The 27,586-nt window shown below is 37.0% G+C and overlaps 1 protein-coding gene across 2 annotated transcripts in view; it reads right to left on the minus strand.

Moving 5' to 3' along the window:
- LOC129266996 (uncharacterized) overlaps nt 1-27,586 on the minus strand; it is a 125,633-nt gene that overhangs the window by 52,776 nt on the left and 45,271 nt on the right. For both annotated transcript variants that reach the window (XM_064103802.1, XM_064103803.1), the window contains 12 exons: nt 24,721-24,852; nt 23,102-23,446; nt 21,406-21,537; nt 19,519-19,641; nt 17,438-17,554; nt 15,727-15,861; nt 12,703-13,041; nt 11,453-11,593; nt 8,020-8,136; nt 6,115-6,255; nt 5,007-5,351; nt 1,127-1,273 (listed from right to left, as the gene is read on the minus strand). In XM_064103802.1, the coding sequence (XP_063959872.1) occupies nt 1,127-1,273; nt 5,007-5,351; nt 6,115-6,255; nt 8,020-8,136; nt 11,453-11,593; nt 12,703-13,041; nt 15,727-15,861; nt 17,438-17,554; nt 19,519-19,641; nt 21,406-21,537; nt 23,102-23,446; nt 24,721-24,852 (2,214 nt within the window). The remainder of the gene's footprint in view (nt 1-1,126; nt 1,274-5,006; nt 5,352-6,114; nt 6,256-8,019; nt 8,137-11,452; nt 11,594-12,702; nt 13,042-15,726; nt 15,862-17,437; nt 17,555-19,518; nt 19,642-21,405; nt 21,538-23,101; nt 23,447-24,720; nt 24,853-27,586) is intronic.

The following is a 27,586-nucleotide window of genomic DNA, read 5'->3' on the forward strand; positions in this document are numbered from 1 at the left end:
CTCTTAAGTCATTAAGAAGGAAACCTTCAATAACAAGCTTTGCTTTCCAGAAGGTTCCTATTTCATTTCAAAATGTTATATTATATTTTGCTTTACTTTGTAACTTTGTTGAAATTTTGGAATGAATAAATTCGTTGTCAATCAATCAATCAATCAACATAATTTTATATTTTGATATGTTCTTAAATTACGTCTGATGAATCATTTTACCATCTTGCTGTACATAATTCATATGTTTGTTTATTCATAATTGTAAAGTGCGTAAAGAACTATACTAGTTATCATCAACTTATTACTATTATTATCATTATTGTATACACAAAACTGAGTAATCAAATCAAAATAGTATTTCAAACTGAATCTCTATTCATTATTCTACACAGTTAATAAAAAGCATCCCCTCCTAGAGTAATTGTGAAAGCGACCCCCATCCTTTTCCTCCAGTTATCTAACAGTTGATTGTAGTTTATTGGTTACAAATTTTTAAGGCCCCCATTCCACAGAGGGAAGACCTTTGAAAGACCGAAAATTGGTTAGGTCTTACAGCAGTCTCCAAGATCACTGAAATTCTCATCTCTGTGGAATGGCTCAGAAAGACCCCTCAAAGAACTCTGAAAGACTGATTGATACTTTCTTAGGCTAGTTCTATAGATATCTTTCAATGGTCTTTCAGAGATCTTTTATGCAACAAGTGATCTTTCAGATTTCTTGCCATGGACTTTTCCTTGTCTTTCAATGATCTTTCACAGATCTTTCAATGATCTCTCATGAGTATTGCAGTGCTCTCCATAAAAATCTTGAGAGACTGTAAAAAGATCATGGAAAGACTAATAAGAACTTTTAAAGTTTATCGAAAGACTGCTGAAAGACCACCAAAAGACTATTTTCTTGGAAGACCGCTGAAAGACTGTTTTGAACCATTTAAAAAAAATTTGGGACTCACGAGGACCACAAAGACCATTGAAAGATCCATCAGGAATCGTGAAAGACCTCGGAGATCTTTGAAAGTTTGTTGAAGGACCCTTGAAAGATCAAGCAAGTTTCATGGTCTTACAGCAGTCTTTCAGAGGTCTTGCTCTGTGGGGAATGGGGGTTTAAACATGAAAGAAAATGGTATGGGCCCTACCTCCAACTGCAGTACACCTAGCTTCATCTTCATTTTGAATACAGTCATGAATGCCATCACACTCAAATGTTGCAGGGATGCAAGTTCCATCGAAGCAAGCAAACTCCCATGGTGCACACGTACCGGGTGGGATTGCCGTTGGGGTAGCTACATGTAGAAGAAAAGAAGTTTAGGCATCGGTTTAACTCATTTGATCCGGAGAATTTGTGAGTGAGAAAAAAAAATCCTGGGGCGGTATTCAGGGGCATCCAATTTTCCTGATATATATATACATATAATGAACTGTTGTGTATGTGTATGATACGTCATATGTATAATGTCTCATTTTTATACTTTGTAATGTTTGTTTGTATATTCTTGACTTTGTATATTTTTAATGGAAAATAAATAAAATCAATCAATCCATTTTAAGGAAAAAGTATGTTATCAAAGCAAGCAAAGTGCACTGGCGCACACGTACTGGGTGGGATTGCTGTTGGGGTAGCTACACGTATAAGAAAAGAAGTTTACAGACAAAGTTTAGACAACGGTTAACTCCTCAAATTTGATCAGGGGATTTCGTGAGTGAGAAAAAAAAATCCTTGGGTGGTAGTCAGAGATCTAATTTAAGGAAATGTTATATGTTGGAGGGATACAAGTTTTATCAAAGCAAGCAAACTGAACTGGCGCTCACGTACCGGGTGGGATTGCTGTTGGGGTACATGTAGTTACATGTAGAAGAAAAGAAGTTAAAGGTCAAGTCCACCGCAGAAAAATGTTGATTTGAATCAATAGAGAAAAATGAAACAAGCATAATGCTGAAAATTTCATCGGATTTGGATATAAAATAAGAAAATTATGACATTATAAAAGTTTCGCTTATTTTTCACAAAACAGTTATCTCAGTGGTATGAAAATGAGAGAGTCGATGATGTCCCTCACTCACTATTTCTTTTGTTGTTTATTGTTTGAATTATACAATATTTCAATTTTTACAGATAACAAGTGGAATGCCTCTGGCCGTCTCACCTGCATCACGCGATTCAATATAGCAGCAGTGCTGATTTTGAAAACTACTATAACTCGCACAAGATGTTCAGTGATACTTGGTTACTCTTATTTCCACGTTTTATGAACTAGACCAATACACTTATAGAGATATGATGGCAATTCAACAAATACCCCCAACGTGGCCAAAGTTCTTTGACCTTACATGACCTTTGACCTTGATCATGTGACCTGAAACTCGCACAGGATGTTCAGTGATACTTGATTACTCTTATGTCCAAGTTTTATGAACTAGACCAACACACTTTCAAATTTATGGCTGTAATTCAACAAATACCCCAATTTGGCCAAAGTTCATTGACCCTAAATGACCTTTGACCTTGATCATGTGACCTGAAACTTGCACAGGATGTTCAGTAATACTTGATTACTATTATGTCTAAGTTTCATGAATCAGATCCATAAACTTTCAAAGTTATGATGGTAATTCAACAGATACCCCCAATTCGGCCAAAGTTCATTGACCCTAAATGACCTTTGACCTTGGTCATGTGACGTGAAACTCATGCAGGATGTTCAGTGATACTTGATTAACCTTATGTATAAGTTTCATGAACTAGGTTCATATATTTTCCAAGTTATGATGACATTTCAAAAACTTAACCTTAGGTTAAGATTTTGATGTTGATTCCCCCAACATGGTCTAAGTTCATTGACCCTAAATGACCTTTGACCTTGGTCATGTGACATGAAACTCAGGCAGGATGTTCAGTAATACTTGATTAACCTTATGGCCAAGTTTCACGAACTAGGTCCATATACTTTTTAAGTTATGCTGTCATTTCAAAAACTTAACCTCAGGTTAAGATTTGGTGTTGACGCCGCCGCCGCCGTCGCCGTCGCCGCCGCCGCCGCCGTCGGAAAAGCGGCGCCTATAGTCTCACTCTGCTATGCAGGTGAGACAAAAATAATAATGACTAACTTGACTGAACAAAAAAAAATGTTAAAACAATGGTAGTTCCACATGTTCAAGGAGGAATAAAACTTCTTTTCAGATGACGATGAGGAGAAAATTCAAATATTTTATATAATGAAAATACAAAATAAATAGTGAGTGATGCCATCAGTCCCCTCATTTGCATACTGACCAGGATGTGCATACAACTGTTTTGTGAAATTACGCAAAACTTTAAAATGTCGTAACTTTCTTATTTCATATCCGATTTTGACAGAATTTTAAGCATTATGCTAGTTGGACTTTTCTCTTTTTACTCAATTTAACTTCTTGTTAGGGTGGACTTGTCCTTTAAAAGACAAAGTTTAGGAATCAGTTTAACTCCTCAAATTTGATCAGGGGATTTTGTGGGAGGGAAAAAGAATCCTGTTTGAATAATTGAGGTAAAATATCCTTAAAACCTCTCTGAATAGGTATTCTGAGATCTGTTTCATCCAGGCACGGATCCAGGGGGGGTGGGGCACATGCCCCCCCCCCCCTTTGGAGAAGCAAAATTAAAATTTGTAATGTAAAAATGTCATTCAAAACAAGATGTGGCCCCTCTTTTGTAATAGAAGACCATTTTCTACGAAATATCCTAAATTTGTGGTTGAAAACCTTTTTTTTTTTTGGGGGGGAGGCTTGTCAAAATTTTCCTCCGAAAAATTTGCCCCCCCCCCCTTTTGGAAAATCCTGGATCCTCCCCTGGTTTCATCTTCATTTTATCTCTGTAAGAGACCCCTAGTTATGGAGCAATGTCTTAGGTGAGAGGCTTTTTACTTGCACTCTCATCTCATCCAACCTATGAAAATACTTTCTGCCAGGGGGTGGGGCAAAAACATGAGAGCATGTCAATTTATTGAATCCAAACGTGCTTGCACGGCACCGTAATATTAGTTGACAGGGATTTCTTTTGAAAATCAAACAGATTTTAGTATCATGAAAAGATAATACTTATTTGCACTTTTTCAAGCACCAATGTAGCCAGTTTTTTTGAAGACTGTTAATCGAAAGATAACCCTTATTTCATGATGAATGTATCAACAGGTTTTTCAAGTTGAAACTTTCCGAACAACGATTCTGCCTACCAATGACTACTACACATTAATTTTCCATGACTACAGCAATTTATCTTTTGAGCATGAATAATCGTTGATAAAATGAATATTTTGATAGTGTCCCAGTCCAACGGCAGCAGAACTTGTAAGATCTAACTAAAAAAACAAAACAAAACTATGTATGATGTATGGAATGTTATAAAAACCACATTGGCAGAGACAATTCCTATGAATAGATCATAAAACGAAAAAATATCCATCCATCATAAGTTCGTAATTACACAGATGTGACTTACATGAAAATTTATGGGTTCTGAACTGGGCAGAAACAAATATGTACATGTATGTATGTACATACATGTATAGATATAATTATATATATCTATTTTGAAAGAAATGAATGAAGAGAACAATGGTAGGCGTAGCTTAAATCAAGGTTCCTCAGAGCTATCTGCCCTTTGGATAAATTGGTGATGCCGAAAAAATGTCTCTACCGGGAATCGAACCCGGGCCCCCAGCTTTGAAGGCCGGTGCCTTAACCACTAGACCACAGAGACGGGTAAGTGGCAAGGGCGACCCCGATCCGATTGACCATCAGATAAACAGATTTTCGACACCACCAATTAAATTTCCTTTGTTGGCTGTAGGTGAGTTTTGAACAATGACAAGCTGCCATGCCTCAGCTGGATCAAGCTATTGCTTAGATACAGTACATGTACGGGACCAATAGGAATTGTTCTCTTCATTCATTTCTTTCACAACATATTTAAATACAAGAGTTGCCAATTAAGCTGTTGTAAATGTATAATTTCTCACATCATACAATACAGTCCATACTGACCTGCTTTTTCTATCGGGATCATACTGATATTGTAACCAGTGGATTGCCCATAGGGACCGCCATGGAAGACAATATAGAACTGATTGGTGGGTGTGTAGAAGTTCACTGGATTCTTGTCATGATGGTTGTACACGGCAAAAGCTTGGTCGTGATCGTGGTAATCACTGCCGTGACCGAACGCGAGGAAACCTTTCCAATCGATGGAGAAATCGTTGAATATCACACGGACAACGTAGTCATCAGGAGCCGTGATGATATAGACCAGGTAGTCTTTCGGTGGGTAAGGGTTTGGGTAGTTGGTCGATGAGATGGTGTAAAGCTGTTCCACTTGAAGGTTCTCTTGCACTGCGAAGATAACGGTAAGGATGATTATGTAATTGTAATTACAATTGTAAAGATGTTGATGATGATGGTAATGTTGTTACTGGTAGTTATATTGACATTGGTGGTGAAGGTACTGATGATGATAAAAGGACCAAGTCATGTCGGAATTTTTTTGTTTCGGAATATGCCGGAGTTGCACCGGTCGGAATCCGGTATCCCGATGAATTAATTCACGAACGGGAAGGTACAAAAAAGTCACTGATTATACAATATTGATTTAATTTTTAAACAAATATTCATAAAAAAACAAGAAAATATGAAGAGAAGACAGGAAAAAAACTTGCTGATGTTTACGTGGCTATCTTGTTCTCTTTGTTAGAAGCTAAGTTACGAGATGCATATAGAGTCTGCCGCCCACTAAATGCGTCTCGTAGCTTAGCTACTAACAAAGAGAACAAGATGCCCAGGTAAACATCGGCAAAGTTTTTTCCCCATCTTCTCATCATATTTTTCTCAGTGGTCACCTGTCATGTATTACTTAATTTTGCGGCTAAGCTTGATATCTGCAAATAATTCAGGGTGAGGGTCACGACCGTCCAAATTAATTCAGGGTTCAAAGGGTTAAAGACTTTTGTAACCTGAAATGTTAAGTTTGTTTTTCTCACCCATGTCCACAGCAAATGATGAAGATAAATTTCAGAATTCATCTTATGCTCCTTGACGGAGGTTTGAATTTCAACCGAACTATCTTTCTTAAGAAATTCAGCAAAAGCAAAGTACTCACCTATTGTATCTGGTGTCCCGCATCCTTCTATTTCATCCGACCTATCTTCTGGGGCGCAGTCATAGTAGAAATCACACTGATAAGAACCCGGGATGCATCGGCCGCTGCTCAGACATCTAAAGTCACTCTCTTTACAAGTACCTTTATACAGATATTGTCAAAGAAGATCAGAGGTTATAGTTTATCAGATAAGAAAAAAACATTGTCCTGGGGGCCGTTTCATAAAGCTGTTTGTAAGTTAATTGTGACTTTAGGAACGACTGGTGATCCTTTCTTGTGGTAAGTAATATTCACCATTAAATGTTCATCGGTGATTATATAGCACGTAAGAAAGTATCACCAGTCATTCTTAAAGTCGCTCCTAACATATGAACAGCTTTATGAAACACCCATCGGGTACCCATTTCATAATACTTGTAATGATAAAAAATTTGCAATAACGTTTAAAGCTATTGAAATAATCCAATTTGATTGGCTGATAGTAAATTTGTACTAGAAACTGTGCATTTGGTATTATAACAAGTCTGCAAGAAACAGATCCCAGGTCTATCGGTCAGGAAAAATAATTATTTTGCTATTTTAAAAGCGCTACCCTCCAATACTAACATAAGAGGAGCATTGATGATAGAGGTACATGTAGAAATCAAAATTGCAAATTAATAATTATTTTGCTACAATGAATAAAAAAAAAAAATTGAACTAAAACTCATTTCCTTTGCACTATTGTGGCTGCTTCAGCAACCCCTATGTTCTTGGCCATTGACAGTGCGATCTCGAAATCTAAGGATTTTTTTCTCCAAATCTAGGGACGGCTAACAGGCGGGACACAATAACGTTAACAATCATCTGAACTGTCCTATCAGTCACGTTTGGTCAAAATTTTGATTTTGAAATTTTAGAAGAAAATGAAATTACAAGTCCTCAATTTCTGGGCAGCAAATTTATTTTTTAGTTCCTGAGATATGAGGGGATTTTCAAGGCAATGTCATACAATTTTTTTGACAAAATGCTCAAATCCCCTTGAAAACATGTACTGGGTATAACAAACAAACAAACAGCTATGTGCACTTAATTAATATGTAAATGCATGGTCGGTAAGCCATTGAATCTGCGATTCACTAACTTTGCACGTGAAAGAGTGTAACAGCATTTTGATGATGGCAAGTACTGAAAATGTGGTCAGCGTTGTACTCCCTTTGTCGTTCTTTTGCAATAATTTATCTGATTCTTTTTTAACCCTTTCCACGCGTACTTCGCACCAATGCACACTCGGTGCCGTGCGAACTTCGCATTTCACACTCAACAAACAATGCATTGTTTCCCTCCCTGAAAATAATTCAGTACAGACGGGTTCATGGTCCAGCGCACAAAGAGTTAATCATAAACAAAGATACCACTGACTGTCAAGCAACTGTGTTGGTCTTTCCAACCACGTATTTTTCCAGCACTGAAAATCTTGAAAGACTGTAGACAAAAGTGTGGAAATCATAATAAACTTTGAAGTTGAATTTCTTCTGAAACGGGTTTTGCACTGTCATATTATGACTGATGACGATAATGCCCATTATACTGAAAGTCTAAACGAGAATAGTATTATTATTATAATTTACAAACAGAGGAAACTACATGCAAAAGGGAAACAAATTGCATTGGGGCTCGAGGAGAATTCGCCCCCGAAATGCCCTACAGAAAAAAAAAAAAAAATTCAGCCTTTGGCCGGCTGCGATGAAGTTTTCTCAAAATACAAGTTCAACCTCAATACAGAGCCCCTGAAATTCCCATAGGGTCTAATGTAAACTGTAATACAATGTAGCAAACTTATGCTGATGAGCTCCAAAAGAAACCCAGAAATTTTTGTATATGTTTTCCCTGACATATACATTTTGCATCATCATCGTCGCTTACAGTTAAACTCATCATCGTGGCCAGGACAGCTTGAGTCGTAGTTGCATCTAAGGTACCCCGGGATGCATATATCCGTGTCTTGGCATCTGTATTCGTCTTGGTGGACACCACATTCTCCTAAAGAAACACGCACAGATTAAAATTGTTGAAAAGCCCTTTTCACAGAAGGATAGCCATCAGTTTTCATGGAGGATTTTACACCATACAAATATAAATAAAGAATATAGGATTTGTATAGTGCACGTATCCACCTTGCTAGGTGCTCAAGGAGCTCCTATATTACCCCGGCTAAGCTAGTCTACCGATTCTGGTGCGCACAGCTTTTTTTAGGAATTACTTCCCGCCGCTACCCATTTACCTCACCTGGGTAGAGTGGAGCACAGTGTGGATAAATTTCTTGCTGAAGGAAAACATGCCATGTCTAGGATTCAAACCCACGACCCTCTGTTTGAAAGGCGAGAGTCAGAACCACTAGACCACGACGCATCCGACACATAAATGACACATGGTCGAACCATGGGAGATCAACGAGTCAAACAGTCAAACTAGATGGTTACAACACTCTTGTAAACTTGGAATATGAGAGGACCTTTATGTCATTTTGTGACTTTGGATTCTGAAGCTAATTAATGTGAGGAAGTACATGTACAGCCTCTCTGCGGTTGAACAAATCTCTACTTATTGACATGTGCTTAGAAAAGATTATGGAAGTTAGCTTGTGTCAAAATATTCTTCATTTTCACTGAGTGGAATCTGTGCAGTGCCCTTGATAAGTTTGCCCAGCTTCTTTTGGAACCCGGTCTCGTTCTACAGTAATGAGCAAATCATTGTTATGAAGACAAATCAAGGGCCCCTTATCATAAAGCTAAGCTACTTTGTGGGGCTGTTTTCTACTACTGAACACATTATCAACCTGCTTTCCTAGGGCAAGTGAAAATGACATGCAGGCCAGAATTTCTCAATTATCAAGTGAATTGCCCAATCAGGAAAGTGGTTATTTAAAAAAAGAATAAATACAATGACTTAATATTTTTTTGATAAAATATGGTATGATTATCATAACTATCATCATCAACACTATCACCAGTATCATTATCATCATCAACCATTATCACTATCACCAGTTTCATCATCATCATCACTCATCACCATCATCAATATCATCAGCCATTATCAATATCAACAGTATCATCATCATCATCATCATCATCAACTATTATCACTATCATCATCATCACCATCATCAACCACCATTATCATCACCACCATCATCAATCATCGTCATCATCATCATCATCACCACCACCACCACCATCATCATCATCATCATCATCATCATCATCACCACCATCATCATCATCATCATCAGCATCATCATCATCACCACCATCATCATCATCACCACCACCATCATCATCATCACCATCATCATCATCATCATCATCACCACCACCATCATCATCATCATCATCACCATCATCATCATCATCATCATCATCATCATCATCATCATCATCATCATCATCACCACCACCACCACCATCATCATCATCATCATCATCATCATCATCATCATCATCATCATCATCATCATCACCACCACCATCATCATCATCATCACCATCATCAACCACCATCAAACCTGCCAACCTTTGATAATAAAAAAATCAGTATCAATACTACGAGGGCACCGAGTGGGTGTCCGGCCCGTTTTAACGGTAGGCCTAGGGGCTCTTTACATTTTCAGCATGTAAGAGTAGCGCATTTCAGTACACTTTTTAAAGCAAATATACCCTCATAATCTACCTTTACGTAATTTAATATCATTTGTCAATTAAAAGAAGGTCTTTAAATATCACTTTTGTGACAAAAAAACACCCAGTTTCATGCAGGTGTGATTTGTTTTCATTTAAATCTATGAATTTTTCTTGTTCACCAGAGCTCTCAAAAACTATAATTTTGAATATATTTTTGAGAGCCCTCTATTGGTGGAAAGTGAGATTGATGCAGATCTTCATCTCCACAGATTCTCTTTTTAATTAGAAAAAATTAATTTCAATAATTCAATTGAGTTATGGGACAAGGCATAGGCCTATTTTTATGATGAATTTAGATCTAAGTTGGGCCTAACTTACTGTATGAAAAACTGACGTGCCAAAAAATCAAACATTTATCCAGCCTATATCAAGAGAAAATAAGCCAAACATTGACAATCATATTCATGTTATTTCACCGCACAGGGGTTACTGACTGTGGACAAAACCTAAATTGGATAAGTGCTTGTTGGTATAAGAGAGCAGATTTTCAGCCATGACAAAAACGGAGCCGAAACTAAACGGCTGCATGCGCCCGACCCGCACTGCGCACTTGCGGTGCGCCGGTGAGCTAAGACGGGGAGGCACCGGGAGCTTAGGCAAGCGAAGCATGTAGATTTGGCGTTCGGCTCCGAAGGCTCAACTTGAGATCGAAATTTGATAATCTCCTTTCTTCCTCAAAAATTTGACAACTATTAAAAAAATAAAGTACAGATCAATGATAAAATTGCGTTGGGATAGATCTAACTTAGAGTAGCGTCGGTGCGCTGCTGGCCGGGCGGCGCGGGGGTATGGTGTGCAGCCGTTTGGCAGCTGCAGCATGCAGGCAGCGCAGAAGCTCAGCAATATACCACTGAAATCACCAAACACACTAGACATACACTGCACATTCACTAACTCACTTCCACACTACAAAATCTTCCGGCGACATGGGCAAAACCTCAAATAAAAGGTGAAATTTTCTTACCTAAATCACCATATTTCGCGTCAAAAATATCACCACCAATAATTTTTAACATCGTAGTTAGGAAACAAGGGGTCTAAAAAAGTGTATTTTTTACGGTTTTTCCGATGTTCGTGGATTATGAAAACATGTCCTCACTAAAAACTGGCACTTTCGCGAGCCGATGTCAGCCGCCATTTTTTTCCGGAAGTCAACGCTAAGTGCGGCCGTAGCGTGCACGCTCGTTATTTGGAACTGCGCACTTAGCAGTGTTTGCGCGCCGTTTAACGTCGCTCTCTGTGCAAAACTAGCGCATTTGCGTAGCCGTGCGCTCCAGTCGTTTATGCGTTAGTCGCATCTTGATATGAGCCGTGCATGCGTTAGTCGCATCATACAGCCGTTTCAATAATTTCAACACTATATTGATTAACCCAAAAATCGGAATTTTGGTTTTAAAATTCGGAATTCGGAATGGAGGTATAAAAATCGGTATAATTCCGCCAAAATCGGAATGGTTGGCAGGTATGCACCATTATCATCACCACCATCATCAATCATCATCATCAGCATCATCATCAGCATCATCACCATCATCATCATCATCACAATCATGACTTCCTGGTGGGCCTATTTACTACCATCATCACCTTCGAGCTCGAAAACGGCAAATACTGACCTGGAGCAGGGTATGTGCAGTCCATTTCGTCGTCTCCACCCAAGCAATCATAATACCCGTCACATTGCCACCATAGAGGAATGCACTCAGAATCATCGAGGCATTGATAAGCTGTGTCCGGACATGCAGGATGTACATGACCTGAGCAAATAGTGTGACAATATCAGATGATTATGACATCACACACACATACTGATTTCACAACCTCTGCTAAACAATCCCACCTGTCTATACAATGACTGCAGGTTAGATGACGATATGCTAATTCAGAACCTAACTCTAAAAGGACTGGGCTTTTTGAGATGTATTGAGGACTGGGGGGGGGGGGCATGATCTCCACCACCCTTCACGCGATCATAAACTACAAACTAGTAAAAAACTCTGAAAATAATTATTTTTATTTATTATGGATAAAATATGCAAATTTGTCCATGAAAAACATTATTTGCATATTTAACACCCAATTTCACTTCAAATTTTCTTCTTTTATGCAGGTCATCTTTGTAATCTAATTCAAAGGTATCCACAAAGAATACTTGCGAAAGCCAATTTTTTCCTTATGTATTTCTTTGTTTTTAGAATTTCTTATGTTTTTTTTTCATCTTTTGTTTTTCATTGCTTTTTTCAACAGAAATTATTACAGACCATTTAATAATTAAATTTAACCTTAAATTAATTAAGCAGACCAATTAGAATGAAAAATTACCACCCTTTTATGAATTTCATCTCCCATAGACTTTGTACACAAAGTATAAAAATGAGTCATTTTCGGCATGAAGTAGTCTCGTAAAAGTCACGTGACGACGCGATGCTATACCCGTATGTCGCGAATTAGGTCTCAAAAGTTGCGCGAGACTTCAAAGAAAAAAGTCATAAAATTTTGTGGCGCTATCTTTTTGCCTTTCGGAAATATCACGCAGAGCGTTGTGGGGCAATCATGCCCCCCCCAGACTTTTAGGGTTAATACATAAATACTGCCATAGTTTTGATACCAAGACGCATAGCAGGTACTTTCCTCTCAAAAACAATCTATTTTCTTGATACAAATAAACTAATGGGTTAATCTATTCACTATTTTATCTAATTAGCCTCTAAAAGGGATACTTTAGGTATGAGTATGAGAACTTTGAGAAACCACACATAATGTTGGTCAGGTCGTGCTACCTTCAATTAATCCCTTGCCAAATGGAACCAGGATATACCTGTACAAAGTCTATGGGAATGACATAATTCAGTGGGTTAATACATACCAGCATGCACTGCCATCATGGACAGAAAGAAGCCTCGGGTTCCGACGTAAGCTCCACTGTAATACTGCACCGAGATTGTGTTATCGTGGGAGAGAAGGATTTCGGGATTGAAATCGTGAAAATAGTGGGCCCAATCGTTGGAGTGGTTAGCCACCATATGACCATCAGAGAAGACAATGAAGGACTGAACGCCAAGGTCGTAATCAAGGAAGTCAAAGTGGATCAGAGCGCCCTCGGGGGCGGCAATATGCCAGAGTTGGTAGATGGCCGGGTCGGCCGACTGCGGCCAGTTCTGGGAAGTGACGTTGACTTTCTCACCCATCGCCAATGTGATGTTGGCTGTAACAGTGATTAAAATAATAAAAATAAATAATAAATCATCAGAAAAACAAACATAACCTGGATAGTTCAGTTTTTTTTATATTTCACATCAATTAAAATCATCTTCCTAATTCTTTTAAAAAGATAATTTCTCGTGTGAAATGCTCATTTCAAGGTTAGTCATTAGCAATTGTTACGCTAGTCATTAGTAATTGCTGACAAAGAGTACATTAATGAATCTCACATACAGGTACTCTGACTCTAATGTTAAAGTTGAATTAAGAAGGGGGTGAGTTTCCATAAATAAGGGTTCCACACACAGTATATAGTATATATCAGTTGTTCAAACAGATAGCATATGTCACAAAAATCCTCTGCCTTCTCGATATTTAGCTTTGAAAGTCTATGAAATTAGCCACCTGTCAGAGCCCGAGAGCCGAGTGTACAGAAAAATCACTCTGAGTGTGACGTCACCGGGGGGAATTTAGTATGAGGTGTCCGGATGTAATAAAGAAATGCTATGCAGAGAGAGAAAGATGATTTTACAATTTTTTTTCAAAGCAACTCAAATCAAACAAATAGGAATCATAATTTATGTACAAATCTTTACTTTCCCTGTATAAAAAACAGTATGAATAACTATCATGAACTCTTAAATCATGATGTAAGATTGCAAACAGTGAGTTATTGAATGATATTTTCACTATTTCTCATTTATTTTATCACGATGTTCCATCAAGTGAGTAGCTGGAAAGTAATTCCGGCGGCTAGCTCAGCTCTGCGCGCGCTGCACGCCTATACAATACACCTTTGCAATACACACAACACTCAGGCATTGAGTGTGTCTGGTACCGGTATGTCGACCCGCAGTTCATGACCATGCAGCGATCCCCTGGCGTCTTTTTCTTCTTTCCTTTTGTCTTTGACTCCATTTTTATATCCTCTGGATCATTTCCACTCATAGTTCATTCCACAGAACAATCTTGAATCAAACTTACTATTCTTCTCGGCCTTCCGAGTTGTTTTCTATATTTAAAGGGGATCGAATCCAGCCTTGACCATAAAATGTTTTGTTGGGAAGGAGAAAAATAAATTAAACAGAATGGTGAAAGTTTGAAAGAAATCGGACAAGCAATAAGAAAGTTATAGCTGCTTTAAAATTGAGATCACTAATAGTATGTACATTTCAAATTGGCAACTGGGTAATAAATTATGACAAGAGGCAAGGACAACTTTCCCATAGGCCATGTACTTTATTATCAGGGATTTGTGGTTTTCTCCTAAGTACCCATTCCCCTGGGGGAGTAATCTAAATATAACCCAGGTAGTATATTGTTTAATGTCCTCATGAAAGAAAAATATAATTTGAAGTAAAACTTTTGGGGAAAATGACATTTTAGCCATAATATGTATTGGAGTACATGGAAGAGTAGTCCTTGCCTTACATCACTATGACATCCCATATGCGGCCAATTTGAAGTCTCCATGAGTATAGTGATTATTAATATTTACAACTTTTACAAATTCATAACTTTCTTGTTGTTTGTCCAATATTGTTCAAACTTTTGCCTATCAACTTGTCTGATTTTTCTTTTCCTTATAAAAACAAGTTTTTATTTGGGTTGGATTCATCGTCACACATACAAACGCAATTCGCAAGTGAGTTGAAGACAGCAAGAAAGGTATGCAGTATGGTAGCTCGACAGCTAGCTGAGCCCGAGCGGGCGGCCGGTCGGCACAAAGCAATTCCGCAACCAACTGTGTTTTTTGCAAGAGCCGCGTCACACGCGGATAAATATGTCATAATAACACGTCTGCGCTGCTACGTTATTGACTGGTACTGGTGAGAAGATCTCGATCAAATTTCATATTATTCGCCTTGAAATTATTCCTTTAGGGTCTATGGTATCATTCTGAGGGAATTTACATATTTGGAATAATAGTACGGCCATAAATATACTTTTAATCATTTCCTCTTTGCAAGTTCGCAGATATACAGATACAACTTCAACTGCAGTTTATTCCATTATGACTTGTTTCGCCACGGACACAGTCCTGAACGAAAACAAGGCATTAAAATCGTCTAAAATTGCTACAAAGAACAGTTTTAACAATGTAGGGATATATTATTGACTATATGTCTTTGAATAATTATTACTTACTTTCAGTATCGTTCACATAAAATCAATAGCGATAAAATGAAGTTTTGACACAAAAGTAAATATGAAGGCGTACGTGCATAGTACACAAAACGGCACTGCCTTGTTTCCTACACCGGGACGTACGGACCGAATACCCCCCGTGACGTCACAGTCAAATAACACCCGTCTCGGTAGGCATTGCAGGAGCGAACTCAGGGAAAATGGGTAGGGATAAATCGTTCAAATTCACTATTTTCAAAAAAGAAAATGGGGGGTCGAATCACCTCTTAGTGTTTGGGGGGTTGTAAGGTTGCTATTAATGTAAATATCTCAACATTTGGAATCGTCTTCTTAATTCAACTTTAAGTTGTAAATCAGACCTAAATATATCTTACAAATTCTTACAGCTCATAAATGCAATTAAACAAGCAATTTAAAGCAGGATAATACACTTGGAGAATAAAAGGGTGATAACGCATAATTCACAAAATGATTCTTTGCAATTTTTTTTTTAAATATTCTTTTTTTACCATTTCATCCCCATCTAAAAGTCAAATCTTACTTGGTTCAGTATCAAAATGGCACAGCATCTCGTCGTCACCTCCAACGCAGTCATAGTAGTAATCACAGAGGAAATAGAGAGGGATACACTTGCCATCGTAAGCACATTGGTAGTGGTCCAACTCGTTGCAAAATCCTGACAGAGATAGAGAGAGGAATAAGCGTGAAAACAATACATGTATATATTGATGGGTCTTATTACCATATCACCATGATTTCATTTTTATACTAGATGGATACAGATGCTGAAGAGGGCACCTAATCATGGGGAGGCGGGGGGGGGGGGGGTGGTGGGCGTGGGTTAGATGAAAAAAAAAATGGCCCCTTTTTTTTCAGCAGGAGTGTCAACGATCACACATAAAGTAAGCTGAAACGTGTTGATAAATGCTAAAATTGAAAGAGCTCCCAGAACTATTGTACAGATGGAAAAGCTGAAATCAAGCTGAAAATCAAAAGCAAAAATGGGTGAAAGCAGTGAAAAATGTGAACTCTCACACTTTTAGTCAGGCAATTTTGAACGGGAAAGGTAATATCCGATTCCATAATTTTGCATTTGTGTGGTGACTGAACATTTTGTTGGCAATTATCCAAGCTGTTGTATTGGTGATACAACAGTGCAGGAATTCATTACAGAAAAAATAATGTTTTCATTTTATTGTCAACGCTTGAAAAAAAAAAACAATAAAAAATATGTTCGTCGAAAACTACATGACAGGAATGCGTATGAACGGCTTCCAAATTTCATATATTTGTCCTCAATCTAAAGTCAATAATTTGAGGAAAAATAAAAAGAGAGCTGCATGCTTATTCATTTAGGTTGAAGCATTCTTCTTAAATTCCTCTGTTCGAAAAGACAATAGGATACAATACCCCTGGCCACACATTCAATAAATTACTTGTATCTCATATTTGCAGACCTGCCAACCTTATACAACCAAAAAAGTATTCTAATAATGGGAAAAAAAAGTATTTTTGACAAAAAAGAGTATTTTTAAAGGTCTGTCTCAACGTAACAATTGCCAACCTGTTGTAGTGGGATTAGTGAGGAAACGTGAAATGACTCTACTTGGAAACTTGATAATTCACCCTTTAAGACATGTGCTCGTAGGCAAGAATTTACTTGTTCTTTTCATGCAACAAGAGACTGGCCCAAGAGTAATTTTTACCAGTCTGGGACTGTCCAACCGGCGCTAGTGTCACGCGCTGTGTATAATACATACTCCATGATCAGAAATTAAAAAAAAGTTACAAATCAAAAGTATTGGTGTATTTATAGCAAAAAGAGGAACAAATACTCTAAAAAGGGAACGGTTGGCATGTCTGTATTTGCGTGCAAAATTAATACAAGCAGATGGGACATGTACATGTAAGAAGAGAGGGGAGAGAAAATGAAAGATAAAAAAAGAGTACAGATGGACAGAGAGAAAGTAACTCTATTTTATTTCATTTTAAGAGCATTTAGCTTTTCTCATGAATGCTTTGAAAATATTGCTCCAACCTACATGCACTTAACAGAATACCATACTGCCATCCTTCTATTGCTGTCATATCAAGCACAAAACATTAGTCTTTTCAACTACATGTATGTGTGACGTGATTTAAAAGGACCAAGTATTAATATTATTATCATCATTATTACTACTATTATTGCTATTATTATTTCATAAATATTTTACATTATCATAACTATTATCATTATTATTATAACTTGCCACATTCTTCCGGTGACTCGTCTGAACCATCCGAGCATTGGTAAAAGTAATCACATCTCAAATTATCAGGGATACAAAGACCATCGTTGCATCTGAATTGTTGATCACTGCACTCTCCTAGAAAAAATATATCAGAAATTATAATATGCCGATTTATAAAACGTAGTTTCTTTATGGATTTACTCTAGTGCGCCCGATCATATCATTATCCCAGCTGCACCTTAAAGGTCAAGTCACCCCCAGGAAAATGCTGACTTGAATAAATAGAGAAAAATCGAACTAGCATAGTGCCGAAAATTTCATCAAAATCGGATGTAAAATAAGAAAGTTATGACATTTTTAAGTTACGCTTATTTTTCACAAAACAGTTATATGCACAACTAGGTGAGTCAGTCGATGATGTCCCTCACTCACTATTTCTTTTGTTTTTTATTATTTGAATTATACAATATATCATTTTTTTATAGGTAGGAAGTAATTCCTTAAAAAGCTGTGTGCGCTATGAACGCCTAGCTTAGCCGGGTAATATAGGAGCGCCTGAGCACCTAACAAGGTGGATATGTGCGCAATATAAATACCCTATATTATTATTATTATTATTATTATTATTATAGATTTTACAATAAGGACCAACTTGACTGAACCAATATATAGTATTAAACAATGCTAATTCCACATGTTCAGGGAGGAATTAATCATTGTATCACTTGACAATGATGAGAAAATTCGAATATTTCATATTTCAAATAATAAAATACAAAAGAAATAGTGAGTGGATGACATCATAGTCTCCTCATTTGCATACCAGCCAGGATGTGCATATAACTGTTTTGTGAAATTAAGCCAAACTTTAAAATGTCATAACTTTCTTATTTTACATCCGATTTTGATGGAATTTTCAGTGTTATGCTTGTTGGATTTTTCTCTTTTTATTCAAATCAACTTTGTGTTGGAATGGACTTGTCCTTTAAGAAAAAATATTTATCTATAAGCATTATTATAAAAAAAAGCTTAACTTATCATACAGACTAGTTGGTAGTAGACCATGTGGATATTAGGCAAAATGGGTAAAGTCTCTTTGGAAATGAGACAAAATGGACTCATTGGTAATCAAACCTAATGCTTAGCAGACAAACTGGTTGTAGTCGTAGGTTTGTATCCCACCGCTGCCACCACGACATTAAGTAACATAGGAGATGGGGAAACCCGTTACAGAAATAACACTTTTATTACACCATTTTTGGGCAAAACCTCATTTATAGTGCCCGACCATCGTAAAAGGGGCGATTAAGACATCTACCCTCGCCGAGGGCGACATTTCACAAAACACATCAGATATAATAACTGGCGAAGATCATGTGGGATGACACCATACTGCAAGAAGAAAAAGCAAAATCGACCAAACCAGGGCCCTGTCCACGGATGATTATTCTACTGGGGGTGCTGCATGAGCATTGTCACAGCACCCCAAGTAACAATAGATAATCCTCCGTGGCCTGGGGATGTTTCACTTAGATTTAAGTATGACTTAGGTTGCACTTAAATGCCGACGCGTGCATGATATGCAACACACGCAATCTAATTGATCAATACGCAGTAGTGTGCGTCCTCTCGGCATGATCTGGCCAATACTGCCATGCCTTTTATACCACGTGCACCTAGACATTTAAGTGCGACTCTAAGTCATATTTAAATCTTTTTAAAACACCCCCCAGGTCCATGGACCAAACCAGTGGCGTAACGAGAAGGGGCCAAACATGGAGTATCGTGCAAGATTTTTTGTAAAGTAGACCTTTTCAATACAAATATATCAGTTTACCAAAGATTTTATTAAATTTTCACAAAAATAATACCTTATGTCACCTCTTCCCTTTTTCCTTTTTTTTCTTGTTCCTGAATTTTTTTAAGGTCAATGCCCCTAACCAACATCAGTACGCAAGGGGGCCACGTAACAGAAGGCTTAGCAATGATTGTAGACACATTTTTCTATGATTGATTCCATTGACTACAATGTACAAGTAATCATGAAAATCAAGCGTATGATTAATCGCTATGCTTTGTGTTACGGTACCCAGCCTTACCTTCAACTTGGCAGCCTATTTCATCTTCTCCTTCTGAGCACTGCTCTAGGCCGTTACACTGGGAATGCTCAGGAAGGCATTCACCGTTCTTACATTCAAAATGGTACTCTCTGCAGTTTGAAGCTGCACATAAGAAACAGGTATTGAAAGACAGAGAGAGAGAGAGAGAGAGAATTAGATAGATAGAAAATAAGAGAAATGGAAAGACAAAAAATAGAGAGATGGTGACATAGAAGGAGATACAGATCGATGAGACAGAGAAGGAGATAAAAGTTAACCCTAATTCTCCCGGGGGGGGGGGGGGGGCCATGATGGCCCCCCCCCTCGACAATTTTCGCGATATATCTGCTGCGCAAAATTTTTTGACCTCGCCGCTCACTGACTTCTTTATTTCAAGTCTCGCGCAAATTTTGAGACCAAATTTGTGATGCCCAGGTACGCGGTTACGACATTACGCAACATTATGTAAGTGCATGTCAGACAATTGCTCATAAACGTGATTTCATGTACAAATCCAATGCAGATTGTGTATTAGCCAAAATTCATAAATGTATATTTATTTCTACTTTTACTGATAAAACTTAATTAATTTTGCCTTGTTTATGATCAGAATTAAGTCTGGAACGATATCCATTGAAAAAACAATAAAAAAAACAAAAAGTAAAAAAACAAAGAAATAAAAAAACCAATAAGATACATAAGAAATCGGACTTGGTACCAGAATTTTTTTCATTCACAATTGTTAGGAATGCTATAAAGAATATTTTTACCAAAAAATAGCATTCTAGGAGCTTTATTTAGTGAATCAGAGCAAAAAGTATGATTTCATGAATAAATTAGCATAATTCATAAAAATAAAAATATATGAATTCAGTGAAATTTACCAATACAACTGCGTAGATTACGTCATTCTCTACCATCATGCAAATTTTCGTTGTGATCACGCAATCCGTGGCTGAGATCTCAAGGGGGGCCATAATGGCCCCCCCCCCCCGGAATGACAAGAATAAAAATACCCCGGGAGATTTAGGGTTAAGGATTAAGCTAACATCACAGTAATCTTATGTTCTGGTAGTAATCAGTAATAACCAGTTATCAGAGTGATTTAAAGGGGAATCCAGCCTTGGCCATAAAATGTTGTGTTGGGAAGGAGAAAAATAGATTAAACAGAATGGTGAAAGTTTGAAAGAAATCGGACAAGCTATAAGAAAGTTATAGCTGCTTTAAAATTGAGATCACTAATACTATGTAGATTTCAAATTGGCAACTGGGTAAGTAAATTATGACAAGGGGCAAGGACAACTTTCCCATAGGCCATGTACTTTATTATCAGGGATTTGTGGTTTTCTCCTAAGTACCCATTCCCCTGGGGCAGTAATCTAAATATAACCTAGGTAGTATATTGTTTTATGTCCTCATGAAAGAAAAATATAATTTGAAATAAAACTTTTAGGAAAAATGACATTTTAGCCATAATATGTATTGGAGTACATGGAAGAGTAGTCCTTGCCTTACATCACTATGACATCCCATATGCGGCCAATTTGAAGTCTCCATGGGTATAGTGATTACCAATATTTACAACTTTTACAAATTCATAACTTTCTTGTTGTTTGTCCAATATTGTTGAAACTTTCACCTATCAACTTGTCTGATTTTTCTTTTCCTTATAAAAACAAGTTTTTATTTGGGTTGGATTCCCCTTTAAACCTTAGAATATCTTTACAGGGTCATTATAGAAATATACTTTTGCAATTCAAAAGTCCATGTCTCGATCATTCTTAGGGACTAAATTCATCAACTGTACCCAAAATCCTTTGATATAAATATTCATAAAAAATTGGTAGGTGGGATGAAACTAAAGAAATAAAGGATAAATCAACTTACAACATCCATGTTCGTCTTCTCCGTTGGAAGGACAGTCCCGATGACCATCACATCGATAGCTTAGTGGAATACAGTACAGTCCATCATGACATGCCCATTCGTTAGAATTACAGACCACTGGGGGAGGAATGACTACGGGATTGAAAGAGAGAAAAAGAGAAAGGGGTGCACTAAATACACTATAATAAGAGTAGAGCGACTCTATATTTAATCTTTGCCCGCTTTATTCGACTAGGGTCACCTACATCAGCCTGCCAACTTTGACTCGAGTCACATTGTATTCACAGTATATACAGAGTGCATTAGGTTAGTTGTTCATACACATATGCACAATAGAGTTGTCTGCATTGCATCGTACAGTATACACACACCCAAAGAATTTCTTTACAATAAACCAATCACAAGCTTATGTGAGCTGGTTTATCAGAGTCCATGCAGAACCCCTCTTAAAGTTGCACCTTGAAATTAATGTGGCACAGGAGTGATTCTGTCTGTACGTGGCAAGCAAAGAGTTAAGTAGGAACATCTACCCACACCCTTAATATGCGAGACCTTCCTGGGATGACTGTTTTTGTCCTATTTTCCGGTTCATATGAAAAGTTGTAATGATTTCAAAGAGAAGAATGTAAAGTGTAGCACGAATGGAGAAGAAAGGGGGCCATGATTTTAATAAAGAACTTATTTTAAGAATAAGCCCACTTTAGACAATTAATGAAAAAGAAGATTTATCTATTGCTTTCTTTAGCTAACGCAGCAATAAACAGCCCAAAACGCACAGGATGTGAGCCAGGCTTTAATTGGAACTCCCCATAACTCAACTTTTCAAAAGTATGTGCCACATCTTTTAGCAATAATCCCAATATAAAAGTACTATGACCCGTATTCTGAAGTCAGGTTTATATAACTTAGGGCACGGTCTAACTCTGTGCTAAATTATGGGGAGCCAAAATAAAAAATTATGTTTATATTCTATATTTCTCATTTTGATTCCTTTTGCTTCCATAATAAGGAAAAAAAATACTTCAAATATAGTTATCATTTCCAGACAATTATGAATAATTTGAGTGTCAAATTAGTGAATGAATTGGATGTGTACTTTGAGGGATTCGTGCCCATATTGGCTGTCCATCCCAGGGGGAGGCAGTCAAAGGTATTGCTGTACACATGTGTGACCAAAATAATCCAAACACCCTCAAAATGAGTTTTTTTTCTGTGTGCAAAATAACCCCCTAAACAAGTTTTTTGTGGGCTTTATTTACGCATTTTGGCCCCTAAACAAGTTGTTGCAAGAATACGACCCCTAAACAAGTTTTGTCTACTTGCTAACAATAAGCTTGAATAGACAAAACTATATTCATGGGGGGAAAAAAACATACCCTAAAAACGTTTGACCCCGCGATTGACCATTTATCTTGTCTTTTTTATACCTTTAACGAGTGCACGCACTGCCCGCGTTTAAAACTGAAAAAACACCAATTTAAACATGTTTTTTTTTTATTGGTCATGCATGTGAACAGCAATATATTTGACTGACCACCCCAGGCTCTCCATACTTAACCCCCACAACTTTAAACCAGGGTTTAATTTAAATGATAAGCCGCTTGCAGGATTCCTGCAGGATAGACATGCTCTGACTTTTGACAAGGTGCCTTCAGTCAGGTGTGGGTCTAGTCTAAAGATATAGTGATATACTCACGACCAGCAGGGTACGTCGATACGGTGGCAAAGAATCCTGGAGCGTCTGTGAAACCAGAATAGAAGTCGGCCCATACGCGGTCTGACGGTGCGTATACGGTAGTAGGAGGCACTCTCGTGTGGAACACATCAAACCCCGACGAAATATCGTAATAATCGTGCCCCGTTCCAAAAATGAGAGAGGCTCCTTCGGCGAGGTCGAAGAGCGTGAACTCAAACTTGATGTGCTTGCTAGGGTCGGGGGATGAGAAGGTGTAGGGGAAGAATGTGCTGTTGCCAGGATAGTTTGCAGGATAGAGAGGGGACGTGAACGTATGAGAAGTATCCACTAAGACATCTTGGTGAACTGGAAAATAAGAAAAAATACAAAAATTAGGGTAGGAATTTACACAATATATTTTAACAGACCTGTCTATTAGTGTCATGCATTACAAAGACTCCCACATTAGGGACTCTAGCTTGTTCATCCAAGCAAATCTTTCTCATGCATGTTCCACAGCCTATCCCAATATATAAATTATGCATAATGCCTGTAACCTTGTGCCCAATTAATCACGGAAAATCTTGTGCATACACTGTAGCTGTACTTGACATCTCTGTTTGAGTTGAAAAAAAGCCAAATTTGCAAGAAAGAAACGTCAGAATATCTTACATTTTCTGACTTTTTCGATAACAACATCTTTCATAGGACTTTAAGCCAAGTTTGAAGTCGAGGCCTCAAACCGTTTTACTAATCAGAAGAACAGGATATTTTTGTGTATATAAAGGACAACTGAAACATTTGACCGGTGAGTTTGTAACCCCCACCCCCCAAATAAATCCTTCTTTTTGCATTCCGGTATGCATATTTACATGACCCAAATTTTAAGTTGATCCATTAAATTATTCTTTAGTTATTACAAAATCAAAAGGGGACAGACTCACCAAGAACCTGAAAACATAAATGCTTCTGGCATATAACATAGCTGACACAGTTAAAGGTATTGTGTAACTTTGTGAGCAGCCGATTTAAAAAATTCTCAAACCAAGATGAAACATGTGTACAAGTGCATGTATTAGAACTAATAAACCCTGAAAACAACCATTATTGAGAATGAAAAGCTAAAACTACAGGGCAAACCCCGATTTTGTAAATAGGCGTCTTATAGATGCCTAAATAGTACACATAAGTGTATGGGATGAAATTAAGATGGAGTTTTCGGTCACTTTATATTTCAATTTTTGAAGCACTAAATAATTATTTTCGAACGCAATTTTTTCTGGGCTTCATTTTTGTAACATATCACAGACACAGGTGACAAGTGTGACCTTCTAGCTCAGATTTTTTAAAAGTCAAACCAATGTTAACCAATCACTTTAAGCCCAATGTGTTTATATAGTCCCATACATGTATAAATTTGTGTGCAAAAGGCTCTCACCTGGCAAACTTCTAACAAGCCATTAGCATAATTCTTGATTTCAACAACTCACGGCAAAGACATAATCCAAGGTGAATTATACACTACCTTTCCTTGTCACTCCAAGTGTGATTTACTTCAAAGTCATACTCAAGACCAGATAATAACTTTTTTTTTTTTTTTTAAATCAAGAACCAGCCCCAAAACCTAAAACATCTCTTACCAATGGTAGGGTGTTCTGGGCAATTCAGTTCATCCGTGTATCCCGGATTGCAATCAGCAATAAAGTCACATAAGTAATATGAAGGTATGCAAGAGCCGTCTGGACATTCAAACTCGTTTTCACTGCATTCATCTACAATTAGGAAGACAAGTAAAATGAATCGTGCTTGCACAATTGTTGGATTTGGCCATTTGCAATTGTTTTCAATGCATTCATCTACATTTGAAGAGTTTAGTTGCAAAAGGGGTTAGGTCCACTTTGGACCATTCTGAGAAAAACCATGATTTTTATTCTCACTTATTGCAATATTCTTATGAGAAATTAAAGGAGAATGAAACTGTTGAAGCAAGTTAGCTTTTGTGAAAGCAGAAAAATCAAAGAATAAGATCAACAAAACTTTGAGTAAAATAGGACTAGCAATAAAAGAGTTATGAGCATTTGAATGTCGAGATCACTAATGCTATGGAGATCCTCCCATTGGCAATGCGACCAAGATCTGTGATGTCACACACGTACAACTCTCCCATTTGGACACTGAAAATATACCCCAAAACATCTCTTTTTGCTCATTCTAATCATATGACAAACGATTCATCAATGATATAATGTTGTGAAACCTCCGTCTGTACTTTTCATCTCATAAAGAGAACACCTCACCTTGTGATAGACTCTATAAAAGTGAGAATATAAGTGAAATAAGTACTAAAGTAATGAGGGAGTTGTACGTGTGTGATATCACAGATCTTGGTCGCATTGCCGATGGGAGGATCTACATGGCACTAGTGATCTCAATATTCAAATGCTCATAACTTTCTTATTATTCATTCAATCTTCCTCAAACTTTCAACAATATGTTTCTTTGATTTTTCTCTTTGATAAGGATTCAGGTGGTTTCAAGGGTTTCATTCTCCTTTAAATTGTCATGATGTACTACCCTATTATGTGAACATAAAATTGGGTATAAAAGAAATCTACCTGTCTTCAATTTTTTTCTATATATTTAACAAAAATTATCATTGTGGACCTAACCCCTTTTGCAAGCAAACTGAAATGAATCTAATCTCTTTTGATTAAAAAAGTGATTTTTCTTTGCCACTTTCATTCACGTTTTCTTTTTAATTCAATTTTTTTTTTGTATCATCAGAGTGACTAAAAATTTAGAGGTTTAGAGACAGAAAACAATAAAATTTATGAAAAATGGACCTAAACCCTTTTGACAAATGAGTTCTTCAGAAAAGTTTGGTTACAAAAGGGGTTAGGTCACTCCAAGAAAATCATTTTTTTTATTCTCCCTTATTGCAATATTCTTATGCGAAATTGAATTTTCATGATACCCTACCATGAGAATATAAAATTGGGTATAAAAGAAATCTACCTGTCTTAAATTTTTTAAGAGATTCTTTTCCAAAAAAAAATTCTGTGTGGACCTATCCCCTTTTGCAACTAAACTGAAATGGACCTAACCCTTTTTGAAAAAAGTGATTTTCATTTTAGTTAACTTTTTAATAGGAATTTCAACTTTTCTTTGGTATCATATTATAGAGCTACTAAAAATCTATACATTGAGACATACAAATCAAATTTGATGAAAAATGGACCTAACCCCTTTTGCAAGTGAGCTCTTCATTTTTGAAGACAATTAAAGGCATATATTAAGAATTTCGTTTCCAGGGGCCCCTTGCATAAAAGTTACTATGTAACTTTACCCTGCAATTTATTGTAACTTGCATGGAATCCTTGATTCTGATTGGCCGCTGATCAGTGTTACCATGATAGTTACCGTTGGAAGGAAAAGTTGACATAATAGTAACATTCATGCAAAGGGGCCAAGAATTAACATGGATTGAGCTATTAAAAAAAATCGCAATAAGAGTGCAGTGTGCACAGGTACCGGTTTTATAAAATGCACAATTTAAAGGCTAATAAAATCACTCAAACGTCAATGAGAATTCCATAATTGATCAAAAATGAATAAGTCATCTTGGCATTGGGACTATTTTCAGTGCACTGATCTATATTCACAAAGACAAAATCATTAGAACGGCAATAGGTTTATGTAATTGGTCAATAATGCATGAGCCAGCTGGCCATTCAAACATGTTTTCAATGTATTGATTCACCTATATTTGGAAAGAAAACTTAAGGAATAGAAAACTGCCATTTGATTATCAAAGAGGTAATTGGTGTATTTAGCCATCAGGGAATTCAAACTCATTTTCAGTTCAATTGACTATATTTGGAAAAATAATGTAAGGCATGCTAAACAAATTTATTACAATATAAAATGAGATTACATTCTGGGCATTCAAATTCATTCTCGATTCATTCACCTACTTTTGGAAAAAGACTAGTAAAGGCATATGAAGTTATCTGAATATCAATGAGTCTTATATTATACAAATAATAAATGTTTATGAGTGCAACGGACAAAATACTTCATGAGGTGAAAGATGAAATGATCCAAAATGGATCATTATTTCATCTTTCACCGAATGAAGTATTCTGTCCATTGCACAGATGAAAAAACATTCATTATTTGGTTTATATGACACCTAAAAATTGATTTTTTTTTCATATGAAATTTATGAATTTCGGTGCAAAACATGTTCATGCAGTGCGAGTTTGGTCTGTTGATTGTTACGTCATTACAACATGCGCACTGTTGGTGCCTGCAGCTGCAGTCTCGGTGCGCGCGTGCAATGGACAAAATCGTATGTATCCAAAATTGCACGATGAATGGTTCTAAAATTGCACAGTTGATAACATCTTTGCAAAATGGGCTGAATGAATGATATCAAACAACCAATCAAATCACAAGGATCTATCTAGGTGTCATATAAAGTTTGTTAGGAATGCATGATCCATT

The sequence above is a fragment of the Lytechinus pictus genome, chromosome 8 (assembly GCF_037042905.1).
Source record: "Lytechinus pictus isolate F3 Inbred chromosome 8, Lp3.0, whole genome shotgun sequence".
Lineage (NCBI taxonomy): Eukaryota > Metazoa > Echinodermata > Echinoidea > Temnopleuroida > Toxopneustidae > Lytechinus > Lytechinus pictus.